An 18,252-nucleotide genomic window follows, 5' to 3' on the forward strand; every position below is an offset into this window, starting at 1 on the left:
GAACTAACCCAGTCTATAAATGTAAATGGAGCTTTAGGATTAGTTATTTTTACATTCAGTAAATCATTCAATTAGTTTCACCAGCCTTACATAAACATTTACAATTTACATAAAAAATCAATTTCCTCTAAAAGATAAAGTGTAATGACATATTTGAGAGGATTCAGATACCTGCCTTTTACAGTACCAAATTTGATACTTGTGTGGTGTTACCCATAGGAGCTTCGTGGTTTTTTTCTGACATAAGTAAATCCATTCAATAAATCATTCAATTAATTTCATCAACCTTACATAAACATTTACAATTTACATAAAAATCAATTTCCTCCACCATTTGAATGGAATGTGTTTGAGGTAGGCCTCGACTTATTGACGTATTGAGGAAACACTAAATACGATCTTCCCATTTGTTAAACTAGCTTGATCTCATAACAATAAACAAATGTATGTTATGTCGTAATAACGTCATATACACCTTACAATCAGTCAACCGTGACATCTAGGATAAAAATAAGACCTTAACACACAAAAGGCAGAATAAATAAATAATTTCAAGTATTGGTGTTAAAAGTTGTTGATATATTGGATTACAAAATGAGGAACTATAGTTTATTTATCAGTATTTTAAGTAAGTAATTATTATTTGTTGATTGTAAATTATCTAGCATGTTTATATCGTACAAATGTATAAGCAAATACGACGAAATAAATTATTAAACATTTTTGAAAGCAACACATTGACGTTCAACCTTGCTGTATGCCTACGTTAATTACTTCTGATCATATTTAATATCATTACTTCCAGTAACTAATTATAATTACATGATTGAACAATATTTTGCATTTATATATATAATAATCTCTAAGCAAGAGATTTCCGATGAATATTTTTTTTTAAAGAAGAAATAAAAGCGGACAACCTTGCTGTATACCTTTGGTAATTGTTTATAATTTTATTAATGAATTAAAACAAAAATACCAAACTCCAACCAAACTCCAAGAAGAATTTAAAAAGGAATGAGAGAAATAATAGAATAAGACTTCTATTAAATTAACAAACTGAACTAATGAAAAGTAATAAATGGCGTAAATATGAGTATGATAATAATGTGTTTTCTGGAATTTTGATAGATACACATTGTGTTTATATGATCTATTTGTGAAAAGCTAAATCCTAAATGTTCCGTCTTTTGGTTTGGATTTCAGTTAGGAACTGTTCATAAATGACAAATAAAAAACAAAAATAAGTAACAAAAAAGCATCAAAGTTAAAGTATCACCTTTGAAACACACATTTAATTAAGCCAAATAAATCATTTTATAACTATTGAAAAATATGATAGAAAGCATTGAATAGACTACATATATAAATATGTGTATGTATTATAAATTAATTTATTGCAATCATATGTATATATATTTCATATTAGTTTTTACATGTATCCATATTATATTTTTGACTCAAAATAGTATGTGGCCCCGACAATCCCTTACATGTGTCAAACAATCTAACAACGTTGTGTGATAAATATAAAAAAATATTTAAAAATAAGGAACATTACAAAGCGAATTGAAAACCCCGCACCTGATCGTACTTAATCATAATTACTTTCCGCGGGAAAATGTTATTGGTTGATATCGTCTGTTTCCTTGTCGTATGGAATGATGGATTATTACCCTCCGGGCAATTACATTTAATATTGTCACCTATTGTTCTATATTTGTTAAATTATAACGCTGACGTCTGTAATATACTAACAATTTGACGACATACTGATGATGTTTATGATGTCTGTTTTATTTGTAAATGATTTATTTGTTTTTAACTAATATATTAACATATATTTTGGGAACAGTGTGTCTCATTTAAGGTGTATGCAGGGTCTGATCAAGATTTCCAAAAAAGGGGGCGTAATAAAAAAAAAGTAAAGAACGGCAGCCTTGATTAGCGAGATTAAACAATTTTTGGACTAAATATTTACCAGTCAAAATAGTCTACCTCACCCTTCCCGAATCTGCCTGATTTCAAATCATATGCCTTAACTTCCTTGTCATTATTATCTTTTTTCTATAAACAAATAAACATGATGCACCTTAAGAAAAATCATTTTTTCAATTAAACAGACATTTGAGGTTTTTTATTACTGCGGTTCCCTCACCAACTCTGCCACACAAAAGTGCACGTTTAATTGATAATCCTCCCCAATTTAGGTTGGGCTCTTAATACCCAGTCTTTGACTATCACTGTCATGAGTATTTGACTGGTATTTCCTATTTCCTCGGGTTTTCTTTGACTTAGCTTTTTTACTGTCCATTTGGTGTCTATTGTCTCCCTTTTAAAAAAAATTTTACCTGTAGTCTGCATAAAAGTACAAAAACAAAAATACCTGGCCGATTTGTTCTTTGTATTACTATTATTCATCATGTTTTGGACTATCATGTTAGTGATGCCCTCAGGATTTCTATACATTTATCAAACTAATGCTTTCTGTTTAAGAAAGGAGTATAGAATATCAATTTATATTTTGTTGTTTTTTTTGTGTTTGCCTGCCATTAAAAGGATATATTTCATGCTAGTGAAATAACTCAGAAATACCTGTGAACCCTTATATATGGGTGCAGTGATTGGAACTTACATAGTATAGAAAATAAGGGGGGAATAAAGAAGAGAGAATAAGCAAAAAGAATAAAAAAGAAAGGATTATGAGTAGTTTAAATACAAATATATAAATAACGATTCTACCACTGCATCCAGGGTGATACGCTATTTATCCACTAAAGACAGTTCAGATCTCAAATTTGAAACGCGAGTCTCGTTTTACACGAGCTTTGGTGGTGGAATCAGTTTCATGACATAATAATAGGGCATTTAGAGGAAAGCAAGATTTGACGTCTTAATTGAATTTTGACCAATGAAAAGCGGAGATCAATCAAGTTAATTGAATACAAGAAATTAACAGGTTAGAAAAAGCATCGAGTAAGAATTTGAGAAATATAAAGAACACCCTTAAACATGAGAGCCGTGGTGTAGTGGTTAGTGCATCGGACTACTGTCACAAAGGTTCCTGGTTCGATTCCCGTTTTGGATGAAAATTTCAGGACCTCAATTTTCGGCTCTCCCTTGACATCATTTGCGAGTATGGTCTTGAGGAAACGATGATAGTCCGTCGGAAGGGGACGATAAATGGTTGACCCGTGTTAAGAGAGAGCCATATATCTTGCACGTTAAAGACACCCTTGTAGATTTCGAAAAAGAGTAGGCTAATGCCGCTACAAGGCAGCACTCGCACCCGCAAAGTGGAAAGGGATTAATATAAGTTGAAAAACTTGTTTCCCGATCCACTATAAATCAATATGTTTAAACTAAGGCTAAAACATATTATTTTGTTGTTTCCAATGTTTTAATTGGCACTGATGCAAAAGACTATTTAAAGCTTGTTATCCCCCTTTATAAACCTCTTATATGAATTTTTTTTTTTACTTTGTAGTTACAGTTATATCAGTTTCTGTGGCGCAAGTCAGCACAACAACAAAGAAGAAAGGTAAATATGCATGTAACGATCCTACCATGAAAATTGAAACAAGATTTAAAATAATGTTTTACCCTTGAAAATTCGTATCTTACAGAAGGAACACAAATAAAAAGAACAGCAAGTTACAGAATTCATGATTTCCCAACGGAAGCAAAATTTTAACTTTATCTGCCATATTGAATTAGAATGAAAATATATTTTTAGATAACCGTTAACAGGCGCAGATCTAGACATTTTGAAAGAGGGAAGTGGTTGGGAGTTTCAACCCCCGGAACACAATGAAACGTTTACATAATTTAAAAAAAAATCAAATTAAATTAGAAAAACAGACCCACTTCATTCCCCATATCACCCCTCTACTTGCTGACTTGTTTCTTTATTATTATGAGGCTGACTTCATGCAGGAACTTCTTAGGAAGAAAGATAAGATGTAAGCAATATCCTTTAACTCTACTTTCCGCTATATAGATGACGTTCTTTCACTAAACAATTCAAAATTTGGTGACTATATGTGGATCGCATCTATCCCATTGAATTGGAGATAAAGGATACTACAGATACAGTTAAGTCGGCTTCATATCTTGACTTACATCTAGAAATTGACAATGAGGGTCGGTTTAAGACAAAACTTTACGACAAAAGAGCTGATTTCAGCTTTCCAATTGTGAACTTTCCATTTCTAAGTAGCAACATTCCAGATTTTAGATCCGCCAATGGTTAATCAAGACATTGTATTCAGAGATTTTTTTTATTATTTTAGGTTGTAGTGGTTATGGTTTTCAAATATGGTTGAGTTGTATTACTGACCCATGTGTATTTTCGAATTGTCCAGCGTTTGGCAAGATGGCAACATGCAGGTAATTTTCGTTTTATCATTAATATGTAATTTTCTTTTTAATAAATTAATTCAAATATGTGACTTTTCAACAGTTAAATTTTGCGCCTATTTGCGACCAAATGGTGACTTTTGTTTTTAATATGTTTGATTTTTCTTTAGAACCCTTTAGTTTTAACATCATGTTTCGGTTATTATTTATATATAATGATAAGAAGATGTGGGATGATCGCCAATGAAACAACTATTCAAAAAAGTTATGAAGTAAGCTATTAAAGGCATGCGTCAACCATGACAAAAACCAATACCCAAAAGTGTGCTTCAAAAGGCCCCAACATGCAAAGTATGGACAATTCAATTGAGATAAAAACTAACAGCCTAATTTATAGAAAATGGGATATTATGTAAAATGATATTTATTTTGCATATTTAAACAATTTTTATTTCGCCATTTTCACAGTAAAGAAGTAACGGATGATTGTAAGCATTGTAGAGCCACGTTCTCATTGAATGGAAGACGAGTTGATCATTTGTGTCATACAAACTTCGGTAAGATACTGTTATATGTGCTGATTCTTTCAAGGACATTTACTTTTATGTTTTGAATCATTTCAATTAATTTTTATTTTTTCAATTAATTTTTAGTTTTTCAATTATTTTGAATTTGAATTTTAATTTTTTAAATAATTTTAATTTAATTGTAATTAAGATATTAATTTTTATTTTTATTTTAATTTTAAGTTTGATTTTAATTTTAATTTTATTTTTTTTATTTTTGAATTTGAATTTGAATTTGAATTTGAATTTGGTCTTAATTTCAAGTTTAATCTTAATTGTTATTTTGATTTCTGTTTTGATTTTAATTTTAATTTTAATTTCGATTTTAATTTTAATTCTAATTTCACTATTCTTTCTATATTCCTTTTGTTTTGTTTTGTCTTGTCTTGTTTTGGTTTTTTTCTTTTATTTTGATTTCTGGTTTGTTATGTTTTTATTTTGTACGAATTCTTGATAAATGATTCCCCACGCGGGAAATTCCAATTTGTATTCAAGAGATGATTTGATTCTAATAAATCAATTTACAACGTCATTAACCAATTTGAAAAAAAAACATAATTATTTAATGGATTATGTCATTCAGTTACAACAAAAATGACATCACGAAATACACAATTTATCGCATAAACACGCAAGGTTTATGTAAATTCATTGCTAATGTGTAATCTTACACAGCCTAGCGGTCTATTGGTCTGACCCAATGTGTAAAAACCTAACAATTCTGTGTTTTATTTCTGAATAAAAGAGAGGAATATATCAAGCAGGATCAAAATCTATAAATCGAATAAAAACAGAACACAAAATGCTTTAATGAAAATCGACAAAAGAAAAAGCATAAGAACACACGAGATATCACAGAAAACTAAAGATTGGGTACATGAACCCCGCCCAAAAAATGCAGATCCTCGACAGGGTATGCAGTTCCTGGCAACTGTCGTGTTCCCTTTTCACTGAATTTAGCAAAATGTTTTAATGCTGCAGAGCTTACTACAAGATAAATCTCTAAAATTAATGTGTTTTTTTTATAGAATGTCCGGAAGGGTTACCTCTTCAACGTTGTTCTATTGACCCCTGTGTCAGTACTGAATGTTTGGAGCCAAAGTTTCAAGGAGCTAGGTGTCGGTAAGTCTTATAACCACTATATTAATCTTTATGATGTTCGCTACTCTTGTTTTGTTACTTCCCACTTATATTCGGAATCCTCTTGTTTTATCCATGAAGTTTTGATAAAAAATTTCCGTTATTCTTAGATGATGATCAATATCTTCTTGACAATCGTGAAAAATCTACTGTTAATTTACAACATCTTATACTTCCAACAAACAATTATTACATACTTCAATTTTATTTGTCTTGATATCAATTTGATATACAGTAAAACCTGCTCAATCCGAATAGTTTCAGAAAAGGGAGAAGGTTTGGTACCGTTAAAACGTTTAATCCCGCTTCAAATGTTTGCAACTGTCCTAAGTCAGGAATCTGATGTACAGTAGTTGTCGTTTGTTTATGTAATTTATACATGTTTCTCGTTTCTCGTTTTTTTTATATAGTCGAGACCGTTGGTTTTCACGTTTCAATGGTTTTACACTAGTAATTTTGAGGCTTGTTGTTCGGTGTGAGTTGAAGGCCGTACATTGACCTATAATAATGGTTTACTTTTTTAATTGTTATTTGGATGGAGAGTTGTCTCATTGGCATTCACACCACATTTTCCTATATCTATTGTATTGTAAGTCCAGTCATATCAAACTGTACGAGTTGTTAACCTGATTAAACCAAATATCTCCAAACCCCGAACAGAAAGTTCACAAGAGGTTCGGTTAAGAAAGGTTTCACTGTACATAATATAAAATTATACTAATTTGTTGTAACTTTGACTTTCAGAGGTTATTATTGTGGAGCATGCTTAGCAGAATACTACGTTGAAGGCAGATGGCAACAGTGTCCAAATCCTGGTAAGAAATCTTGAACTTTATCTTTTTAACTCGATCTCAGTTTTCTATTTAAGGAGAAAATACATAATCGTACATGCAGGATGTACTTAGGTGAGGTTTAGGAATTCTGTCAAATGTTCGCACTCCTGGCTTTTTTCCTACGATACTGGTTACAATATCTTGCCCCATAACGCCTATGTTTCCTTTATGTATAAAACTCCATAGATCATTTACCAAAATTTAAGATGATTCTAAATTTCTTTTCTATTGATTTAAGACTCAAATACTACCAATGCAAATGTAAGTTAAAGTCCGAGTCAGCCTTTTCCCGCCATTTGAAATACTTCTCGAAAAGAAGTTCTATAACATATCAATGATTTTATTTTATCTTATTGTGTTCCTTAACGAAAGCTCTTCTGACTTAACTTAAAGTATCAATTTCATATTCTAGATTTTTATTAGTTTCTCCTAAGTACATCCATTAAAGAGAAGAAGTCTTTAAAATATAAAAACGTATACTTAAATAACTATATTGTTTTATTAGTTTAAAGTGGATGTTTAATTTTCTGTTTTTAGATGTTAAACTTCAAGGAGATGCTGCATTACTGTTACCTGAGATTCAAAGAGCAATGATACAATTTCCCACAAATAATAGAAGGAGAACAGGAAGTTCTAGTCCATTAGCTCTAGGCTCATGCCCAGATGGATCACCGGAACCGGAATGTCCAGCAAACGTGTGCGCACGCTCCGAGTGTCCACAATTTACAACTGCACAATGTGTGTAAGTATTCAAAATAAGTAATGTTCTTTGATAACAAGAAAAAAAATTGTAAATATCATGAAATGACAGAGAGACAGCTAAAATATAAAAGAAGAAATATTTATATATTTTGACTCTTTACATCTAAAAACTTATTTATTTATTTTAAAAGAAAATGTACATTGAAAAGCAACAGAAATACAACAAGCGAATCAACCCTTAAAACATTACAGATTAATGTATTTAGCCTACTTATTTCTAATTTCAAATTATAGATACATTACATAAGTATATTCCTCTGACGCTCCACAAAACAAACGTAACAATATCAGAATAAATACAGGGTAAAACCAAAAAATAAATCATGTATTTATTTTGATAAACCTATAACGTATGTTAATTGTTTGTTTTTCTTTGAACCAATGATAAAAAAATTGTTATAAATATTTTCAGGGTAAACAAGTGTCAAGGATGTAAGGCGGAGTTTTACTTCAGAGGTCAACTAGTGAACTGTCAATCAAATAGTAAGTAAAATATGGCGATGAAAGGTAGATATTGAGGAACCTCGGTATTACAAATGGTAGCAAAACGTTAAAATGTCACTGACCCCCACACCCCCCCTCTTAACTTAATTTGGGAAAAATTGATTTACCAATAGGGATATATGTAGAATCGATTTTATATTAACAAAACTTGCAGCAATGTTGACCCCCCCCCCCCCCCCCCAAACTATTTGATTTAAGTTTTTTATCCTACATCGATCTTTTGATGTCGTCCCTTATATGGCGATGAAAGGTAGATATTGAAGAACCTCGACATTTACAAATGGTAGCAAAACGTTAAAATGTAGTTGATGTTCATTTTTCATTTGGATGTAAAACAATTTACCGAGATACTAGTGTTTGGAACACTTATTTCATATCATAAATGTGCGCATGACCAACGCACGGAAAGTCAAAGATATTTCAAGACAGGGGACATAAGACATTAAACATAGAAAAACTAAGGCTTGTCGACCTCAGGCATAGATTACCTTAGCTGCAAAACTTTTAGGAATTTTGATCTTCAATGCTCTTCAACTTCGTACTTTGTTTGGCCTTTTTAACTTTTTTTGGATTCCAGCGTCACTGATGAGTCTTTTGTAGACGAAACGTGCGTCTGGCGTATATACTAAATTTAGTCTATAATCAAAACACACAAGTTATGCATGAATAAGAGAGTTGAAATCATTTGTTTCATAATGTTTATTTTTAGAATGTCGCCGTAATGTATTGGAAATGCATTGTCCTGACGATCCATGTAAATATGCTACCTGTCCGTTATTTCCAGCGGCTGAATGCCGGTAAGTTACTTGACCTTTATATCTTTATGATACTTCAAACAAAAATATCAGTAATATTATCAATGTGAGTAAGCCTTTTTTGTGCATACTTTTATTTCTATAATATTATGCTATCTTACAGCTTTTTAGATTGTCCTTGCGTCAATGATAACAGGTGGTCATTATAAAATCAATGAAATTATCTTGTCCGTATTTTTCTTTGTCTTTCGTATTGGTTTTATTAGGTCTTTCCACTTTTCTGTGGAAAGACCTATTGTTTTTCTTCTGATTATTTTTTTTTTTTTTTTTTTTTCTTCCGTCTAATTTTGTTCTTGCGATAAACATTTGTTTCGCAATATGTCGCTTAGATATTTTGTATATGATTTTGAACAGTTTATGCGCTTTTGAAATTTACCCTGCGTAAACGAATACTTTTCTTTGTAGGAGTTATCTCCCCAAACACTGTTTTCCTTGTTAGCGCATCTTCTTCGCAACCGTAAAAGATTATGACAAATTTATTTTACAAAATTGCTCGTTATATCCTTCGCATGATTTGTCCTATTTGACCGAAGCGATATGACCGCTCCATATGAGAGTTATTTCCCCTTATGCATCTGATATAAGTGATATGAATTTCTATCTTATAAACCATAAATAATAGAGACCTAGGCTCTTTTGATTTGAGGTCCTTGGTCCCAAAAAATGAAAATTAGGTCAAGGTCAAAGGTCAAGGTCATATTCTAATATTTGAATTTGGCTTATTTTAACTTATATCCAAAGACTGTATAAGATATCAACAAATTATTTTTACTAAATTGTTAGTTGCGACATGTCGTAAGATGTAAATTTTGATTGCAAGCGTACGTTGAATGTAAAAGGGAGTTTTCTCCCCTCTTGTATTTAAAAATACGCGTTTGGTGATTTAACTCATTAACTAAATATAATTAAGACCTATGGTCTTTTGATTTGAGGTCCTTGGTTTATGACCTTGAAATTGATCTCAAGGTCATAGCTTAATTTGACGTTCTAGATTTTGACCTTTGCTTTTATTCTATATGTATACATGATAAAGATATACAACTTTTAGAAAAAGATATCAAACCATTTAACCTTGAAAAAAACAACCGGAAGTGACCTTTTGTAAACCGGAAGTAGCTATTTTTTTGTACTTTATTAATATAAAAGTATATGGAACCAGATATTTTTGGAATCAGTGTCAAGTAAATATTCAAATATAATCGGAAGTAATATTTTTCAAACCGGAAGTAACAAATTATCTCCCTTATTTAAAAAAAATGTATGGAAACAATATATTTTTGGAATCAGCTTACTAGGAGCTATCATTTGACGATTGAAATGACATTTTAAACTTAGTTTCACAACTTTTCATATCAAAATACATTGTTTTGATGGAAAGACCTTCAATTGTTCTCTGAACAATTGGTTTTTAATTTTGTTTAGATTTGTTGTTAAAGCAACAACAAAAAAGTAAAAAGCAAAATTACCGAACTCCACAAGAACTCCACGAGAACTCCACGAGAACTGAAAATAGGGGAAATCTATAAAAACTGACAAAATCGTATACTATTAATCAACGGTACAAATCAAAAACAATTAAGGAATGACTGTAATATTTTTTCTGTCTATGAAGAAATAACATAAAAAATGTGGTGCACACTGAATAACGCACGTAGCGGGTTTTTTAACAGTGTGCACCACATTTTTTATGTTATTTCCAATAGACAGAAAAAATATTACAGTCATTTCTTAAAATTTAATTCTAAATTCAATTTCAAACCATAGAAAACCATTAGGAAACGTTGATAACGTCACGGTCACATGAAAAAATTATGTCTATGGGCTCATAACAAAAAAACGTCAGCCAATCAGAAGACGTGATACATTCAAAATTAAACTATATGCCCATACTCCTGATTCGCTTTACATTTTGTGTTGCTAAGATTTCATTATGAGTCTCTGTTAAAGAGAAGCGAAAGACACCATTCAAAAAAATTACACTGGTTATATAGCAGTTTGACAAACACTTTTGATCATTGAGAAGCTTATCATTCCCTGAAAAACACAACGTAATTAAAACGGTTTGATGATTTTACAGGGTTATCTCCCTGTAGTGTTAGGTACCACCTTAAGATAGCTTATCGTGAAATATGTGCGTTGTAAATATACCGTTTTTTTGGTTAAAAAAAATATTTTGAGTTTCATATATAATGTTGTGTCGTTTGAGTATGTTTGTTTTGTTCATTCATCGATCGTTGACAATGCAATGGAATATGATGCGACTGTCATAAAAGTGAGGGGTTTAGCTAGCTATAAAACCAGGTTCAATCCACCATTTCCTACATTAGAAAATGCCTGTACCAAGTCAGGAATATGACAGTTGTTATCCATTCGTTTTATGTGTTTTGACTTCTGATTTTGCCTTTTGATTTTTGATTTTCCTTTTTTGAGTTTAGTATTTTTGTGTTTTTACTTTTGATTGTTGTATTATTGACAAATGCTACATGTTATGCTGAATTGATATAAATAGTTCTGTTTTGTTCTATTTTTAGACCAAGTAGCTGTGGATACTGTCACCCTGAGTGGTTTGTCAATGAAAAACAGGTTAACTGTTTCTCCAGAATGCCCGACAATTATCGTAAGTTAAATTATTGTTATCTGTCCAGTAATCCATAGTTTACGATTATTCCAATCTACATGCCCTTTCGTGAGATAAGATTTACATACAAATGGACAACCTCTTTAGTCATGTGATAGGTGTGGTCAACTCGAATGCGAGAGGTTCAATCACAAGCTGGGTCAAAAAAAAAATTCAAAATTGAAGGTTCTTGCTTTTCCTCAAAAATGCAGAAAGCCTTTTCGTCTCAGAGACTGACAAAAAATGTGCATGGTCCCGAAACTTGTATCGCTGTAAATCGTTGCCCTGTAGTATAGTACATTAAAATCCAACGTATCAGTCTGGTACAAAATTTGGGGAAATTCAAACCGTAAAGTCTGTAATCAAATAGCAAAATCAAAATCTTACACACATCAAACAATCATAACTGGCATGTTCTTAGCTATATTTACTTATATAAAAAAAATAGTGGCTCAAACCCTGGGTATACTGATAGCTAAACATCTCGCTTATAATATATCGAAAAGGATTTAAAAGAAGGACGAAAGATACCAAAGGGACAGTCAAACTCATAAATCTTAAACAAACTGACAGCATCATGGCTAAAAATGAAGAAAGACAAATAAACAAATAATAGCACATATCACACAACATAGAAAACTAAAACATAAACAACACGAACCCCGCCAAATCCTAGGGGTGATCTCAGGTGTTCCGGACGGGTAAAGCAGATCTTGCTCCACATGTGGTACCCGTCGTGTTGCTTATGTTTAAATGTTTAGTTATACTCTTGTATTAAAATGTTCTCTATTGCTTTTTTACAGAATGTCCAAACGGTCTTAAACAACAGCAATGTCCAAGAAACACTTGCCGGTTCAAGAGATGTTTAACCGATGCTGACACTTTTTGCAGGTTCGTGTTTTTTAATGTTCAATAATTACATTAGATGTTTTATCAAAATAAGTTGTTCTGATTTGCTACCTTCCTTAAGCAATTGCATCAATCAATAAAACTAAGCATTCATGATAACACGAGGTCCCACAATTAAGTGCACAGGTGAATTAAATGAAAAAATATAAAATTCGTGTTTTTATGATCCTATAGCAAAAAAGTGTAATTGGGGTTGTTAAAGTGCTTACCGTGCGTACATTTTTAGAATGAGGCGCTTCCGCACTTTTACACCCCAATGAAGTTACAAAAAGAAGCATTCAATTCTTAAGTGGTACTTTTTTATTTCTTATATTTTTAATCTTGGAAGAATCTAATATATTATGTTTTTTTCTTAAAAATATTCTGATTCATAAAATTGTTCGTTCAGCGGACAACAACAATTATTCTGAATCCAGATTGTCCGCATAATTCACAGTGTTAAATGTTGTACAAAATAGTTTGATTAATAGCATTGTAAAACCAAATAAATTTCAGACTCAACAGAAATATTATACCCCCTTTGAAGTTAAATGGTTACTCTCTTATACACTGGACACTACGCTCGAATTTTATGATGATATCTATAATACGGTCATGTTCAAATCATTTTATTAATAAAATTCATAAAGATTTCAATTAATAATTAGAAGTAATTTTATACCCAAGGTTGAAAACTCAATATAAATAGTTATCAAAAGCACGAGGATTATAATTTAGTACGCCAGACGCTCGTTTCGTTTACATAAGACTCATCAGTGACGCTCATATCAAAATATTTATAAAGCCAAACAAGTAAAAAGTTGAAGAGCATTGAGGATCCAAAATTCAAACAAGTTGTGCCAAATACGGCTAAGGTAATCTTTGCATGGGATAAGAAAATCCTTAGATTTTCCAAAAAATCAAAGTTTTGTAAACAGGAAATTTATAAAATTGACCCCATTATTGAAATTCATGTCAACACCGAAATGTTGACTACTGGGCTTGTGATACCCTCGGGCACGAAACGTCCAACATTAAACTTTTATTATTATTTTCCAGAATAAATAATTGTGGAGGTTGTTACGCTGAATACGTGAACACAAAGAATGAAATTGTTGCGTGTGAAGGATGGTGGACTACATATGAAACTAAGAAGCCAAAAGAACTCATTCAAGTGGAAGATTCTCCATCCCGTATAACTTCTGCATCGACCGGTGTACCAAAACCATCGACCAAAGCGGACGAGGCAATGACCGAGGCTAAGAAACAAATGGAAATCGATGCCTTATTTGGAAATCTAGGACTTGAGGTTCCTTCAAATTCAAAAATAGTCTCAAGTTCCGTAAACTCTAATCCAATGGGTAACAATCCATGGGAGACAACTGATACAAAACAAAGGGAGGCAACCCAAAACAATATCAATCTAATCTCTAAACAAACTGCCGATACCGCAAGACCTTTGGTGACGTCATCACAAACTCTACATGCAACGAATATAAACAGAAACACAATAATAAAATCACCAAGAATTGTTCCTGAAAGGAAAACAGAAGAAATAAATATACCGAAACAAATTGATGAAAATAAACAACAAATACCATCAAAAACTTGGGGAAATGACAAAGTGAAAACTTCTCAAAGTGGACCGAAACCCGTTACTAGAAGTTCCAGAACTAGAGAACCATCAAGACCCTTGAGTAGAAATGCCGGAAACGTAGAACCGTCAAAACCCATTACTAGAAATACCGGAAACAAAAAACAGTCAAAATCCTTGACGAGTGACGCCGAGAACAGAGAACCGTCACCAATGGATTTGTTCAGATCAATTGCTATCCCTCTTGATTCTCTCAACAAAGGTTCTAATTTTAGACCAGGGGTACCTATAGGAGGATTTAGATTCACACAGCGATGAAAAGTATGTTAAATTTTGTTAAATATTACAAACACAAGTGTGACGGGATTACTTCCCTTAGTACAATGTAGATGCCGTAGATAATTAATCTGCCATAACCGGTTGAGTCAGTCTGTTAGAGTGTTTTCTTGTAATATAGTAGTACCAGTTTCGACTCCCGCAGGAGACAAAGTTATTTTGTTATAGGGTACATGCAACATTCAAATGAAAACTCAACATATTAGAACCGTTTCGCATTTGATACCTCAAGAACAGAATTAGAGAGAAATGAAATCCACCTCATGGTTTTGATGTTATTAACATTTCAATTATTTTCGTCACCCCTGTAAAAAATAATTCTCGGACTTTTAAGCAAAATCGCATGAAATTTACTGACGAGATACGTATTTTCATGTTGTTTTGTTTATTTCTAACGAAATGCGTCTTGTTATTATTCTTATCAAAAAGGTTAATTCAGTTCTTTAAAACGTAGATTAACCTAGATACGTGTGTCTCAATAACCTAGACACGTGTGTCTCAATAAATTCTTACATTTTTGTCTCTTTTATTCATACAGTCGTGACTCAATAATGAATACATGTTTTGTTTTAATTTCAGAACTGGAATATAACAATATTTATTCTACAAACCAAGAAATCCAAAGAGTGTTGAATGTTGTTTCGTCCAGGAGTCTAGGTCATGTTAAATGTTGTTTCGGCAGTTTTGTACTTCAGTCTTATGCTATCTTGTATGTCTTTTCGATAATCGATAATTGGACAGCTCTTTATCACATGATTATTTGTACAAACCTATCACGTGATAGCACACAACTAGACCAAAGTGTGCAAAACAAATGCAGATTCCAAATTACAAAACTTGGATTTATACTGTTTGAATGTGTATTATGTTATGACCTATTTGTAAATTTATTACATTATTTTGTTTTTCTTTATCCGTCAGATTCGTATTTAGCTGGACTAATCAAGTCCACCTCTTTTTCTCAAATAAAAATCCGTTTACAAATGATAATTTTGCAAAAAAGCAAACAAAAACTATGTTTCAACAATTTTGTCATTTTGTAATGTCCTATCAACTGTAAGGTTTTAGTAATTTATAACCTTTGTAATTATTGCGCTATACGTTATGATTTTTACGTTGTACGTTGTAATTATTGTGCTATACGTTGTAATTATTGCACTATTCGTTGTAATTATTGTGGTATATGTTGTAATTATTGCGTTATACGTTGTAATTATTGCGCTATACGTTGTACTTGTTGCACTTGACGTTGTCTCATTTTTCACGTTTATTTGTAAATAAAACTATACTATTTAATTAAATTTCTATTAGTTAATGTAGTTGATATACTGTATAAAATCGTAAAGTTTGAAGCTTAAAACAAAGACAAATAAAATAAAATGGGATACTCAAAAACCATAAATCGAATGAGAACAAGAAAGATTACACCATCAACAAAAAGGCAAAAAGACAAAAAATAATCCACAAATCCCTTCATTAAAGTAAACAATTTAGCAACATGGGTAACAATCCATGGGAGACAACTGATACAAAACAAAGTAAACAATTTAGCAACACCCACTTCAATATGTTCAAAAAACAAAATAGTATTATTACCACCCTGTATAACCCCGATACAGATGAAACCGGACGTTGACGCGTTCGAGTCGAGCACACCGTATAGCACTGAGTTCAGACAGTAGTGGAAGATATTAGCAGGCAAAATCGAGGGAATTGTGCAAATGATGATACAAGCATGAAAATTACCACAAAGCATCATTATTATATACTTTTAAAAAAAAAACTGCTGGCCATTAAAAAAAATCATTTTTTCAAGATGGCCACCGCCGTTTTCTAAAATGGCTGTTTTTTTAGTTAGAAAATACCGATTTTTTCTGGAAAACTTTTCGTTTACCTTCATTTAGTGAAAAACTACTGTCAGGTTTGGTAGCTACCTTCCTTACATGTGAATAATTCACTAGACATGAATATTTGACACATACAGGGTTTGCGCATGCGCGAAAATGTAACAAAATTCTTTTAAAAATATTTCAACTATTTAATATAAAATAAGTGATTTGGGATTTTCAATGATATTATGATTTGGTTTGATAACATTTTTCAAGGTTATGACAGATATGATTTAACAATTTTGCGCATGTGCAAACTATTTATAGACATAATGAGTGATTTGTATGCACTACCAGGGCAAACTGGTATAAATCGTAGTTCATCTCATTACTCTAAAAAGCAAGTAAGTGTAAAATCTATGATGCCACTGTTTAAAAACAAGCCCATTCAGTTGCAATGATCAGGTATTTGATGGATAAGACGGAAAATGTGGTTAAAACGAGAAACACATCAATAGTAACGGCAGATCAGCCACTTTTGGTAATGGATATTCAGTGGGAATTGCCTAATTTGTACAGAGAAGATACGTTTATCGTCATGTAAGGTGGATTTCACATTGAAATGACTTGTTATAAAATTCTGGGTGATATATTACGTGAAGGAAGATGGACACATGTGTCCTCACTAAAACCATTATTGCAACACATATAACGGGATATTCTTGTATGTATGTTCAAATGACCCTAGGACTAGACACGCGCATCAGATAACTCTATGTGTTTTAGCTTGAAAGGTATATATCGGCTTAAGAAAGCTAAACACAGAAATTATAATCATGTCATGACTCTGTGACGTTCAATGATTTGATAGACTGGCGTAAGAAAATATAGTCATCTCTATCACAGTTCAATTCCTGGCGTTCAATTACAAATAAGAACTTCTTGTGAATTTGGTAGTATGCTCATTTCATGAGTCCGATTTTGTACAAACAGTCCATATAAAGTATGATACTGTATTCATTTAGGTCTTGATCGTGTAACATATTCTCGATCGCGACCGACCTTCTCCGAGATATGGCTTTCCTTCTCTTAAGTCACCCACAGGTGGCAATTGATTTTGAAAATGATAATTTTATTGTACGTAAGACCAGAAAATATTTTTTCTTATAACACAGACAAATTGATCAGACAAAAACAGAATAATGCAATTGTAAAGGGCGATGTGTTGTCAAAGGTTTAACCGAAGACCTCCTTTAGACGTATTGATGATAGCTAGACCAGAAGTCAGTAGACTATCAGATGAATTTGCAAGATCTAGTGGTTTGAGGCATTCTACAATAGATGACGACTTAATGAACACAAAAGGATTTCTTTAAAAAGATCAAAGGCAAATAATTTGTAGATCGTTTGAAGCAAATACAAAACGAAGGAGAACCGGTTTCTTATAACCAGATCAAAAAGAACAACTTCCTATTATGTCGGTAAAATAAAACTGTAAACGTTTTTGTAAAAAACAAAGCTAGAGAACCTTAGATATCTTTTCTAGACTTTTATTTCTTGTCGCAGTGGACAAATTGATTTGGAATATTTCTTAATCTATAAAGACAAACTGCTCCTCCTTTTTTGTCTTCGGATGTCATTTTAACAGTGGTATTAAATCGGTGCAAATGGATAAACTTTTTCAAAGCAATTTTCAGATCCAAATTCTGACGCATTTATCGTTGATAGAGCAGCAATGGGTAATTCCAGGCCACCTTGTAGGGAACAATATTGGATGATTTTGCAATTGTGTTATACGGCCTTAAATAAAATATTGCATCGATAAGTATTCAAGAGTAGATATTGTGTTAGATTTACTAAATGGATCATTGAAAGGCTAGATGTGAGAAGACAAAAGTTGGGTTTTGGAGTAGTTTTCTCTATGAAGATGACAACGAAACGAAATTTTTGAAGTGTCTTGCCGACAGAAATGCTTATGTAGAGACAAATAAGGATACTTTCCATCTATC

General features: G+C 32.0%; 1 protein-coding gene across 1 annotated transcript; it reads left to right on the forward strand.

The window, feature by feature from the left end:
* Window positions 1-474: 474 nt before the first annotated feature.
* Window positions 475-15,729, forward strand: LOC134719188 (uncharacterized). Its single transcript, XM_063582160.1, has 13 exons — window positions 475-628; window positions 3,488-3,541; window positions 4,293-4,389; window positions 4,828-4,916; window positions 5,954-6,047; window positions 6,810-6,880; window positions 7,436-7,640; window positions 8,073-8,143; window positions 8,874-8,961; window positions 11,511-11,596; window positions 12,400-12,487; window positions 13,544-14,399; window positions 14,994-15,729. Exons 1-12 carry the CDS (start codon window positions 595-597, stop codon window positions 14,394-14,396), a joined length of 1,830 nt encoding a protein of 609 aa, XP_063438230.1. The 5' UTR covers window positions 475-594; the 3' UTR covers window positions 14,397-14,399; window positions 14,994-15,729.
* Window positions 15,730-18,252: the final 2,523 nt, after the last annotated feature.

Source organism: Mytilus trossulus, chromosome 5 (assembly GCF_036588685.1).
Source record: "Mytilus trossulus isolate FHL-02 chromosome 5, PNRI_Mtr1.1.1.hap1, whole genome shotgun sequence".
NCBI classification, from domain to species: domain Eukaryota; kingdom Metazoa; phylum Mollusca; class Bivalvia; order Mytilida; family Mytilidae; genus Mytilus; species Mytilus trossulus.

Coding starts and splice junctions, on each gene's coding strand:
- LOC134719188 (XM_063582160.1), top strand. CDS start 595: ATGAGGAACTATAGTTTATTTATCAGTATTTTAA. Junction 6,881..7,435: donor GCAACAGTGTCCAAATCCTG/GTAAGAAATCTT, acceptor TTCTGTTTTTAG/ATGTTAAACTTCAAGGAGAT. Junction 12,488..13,543: donor GATGCTGACACTTTTTGCAG/GTTCGTGTTTTT, acceptor ATTATTTTCCAG/AATAAATAATTGTGGAGGTT.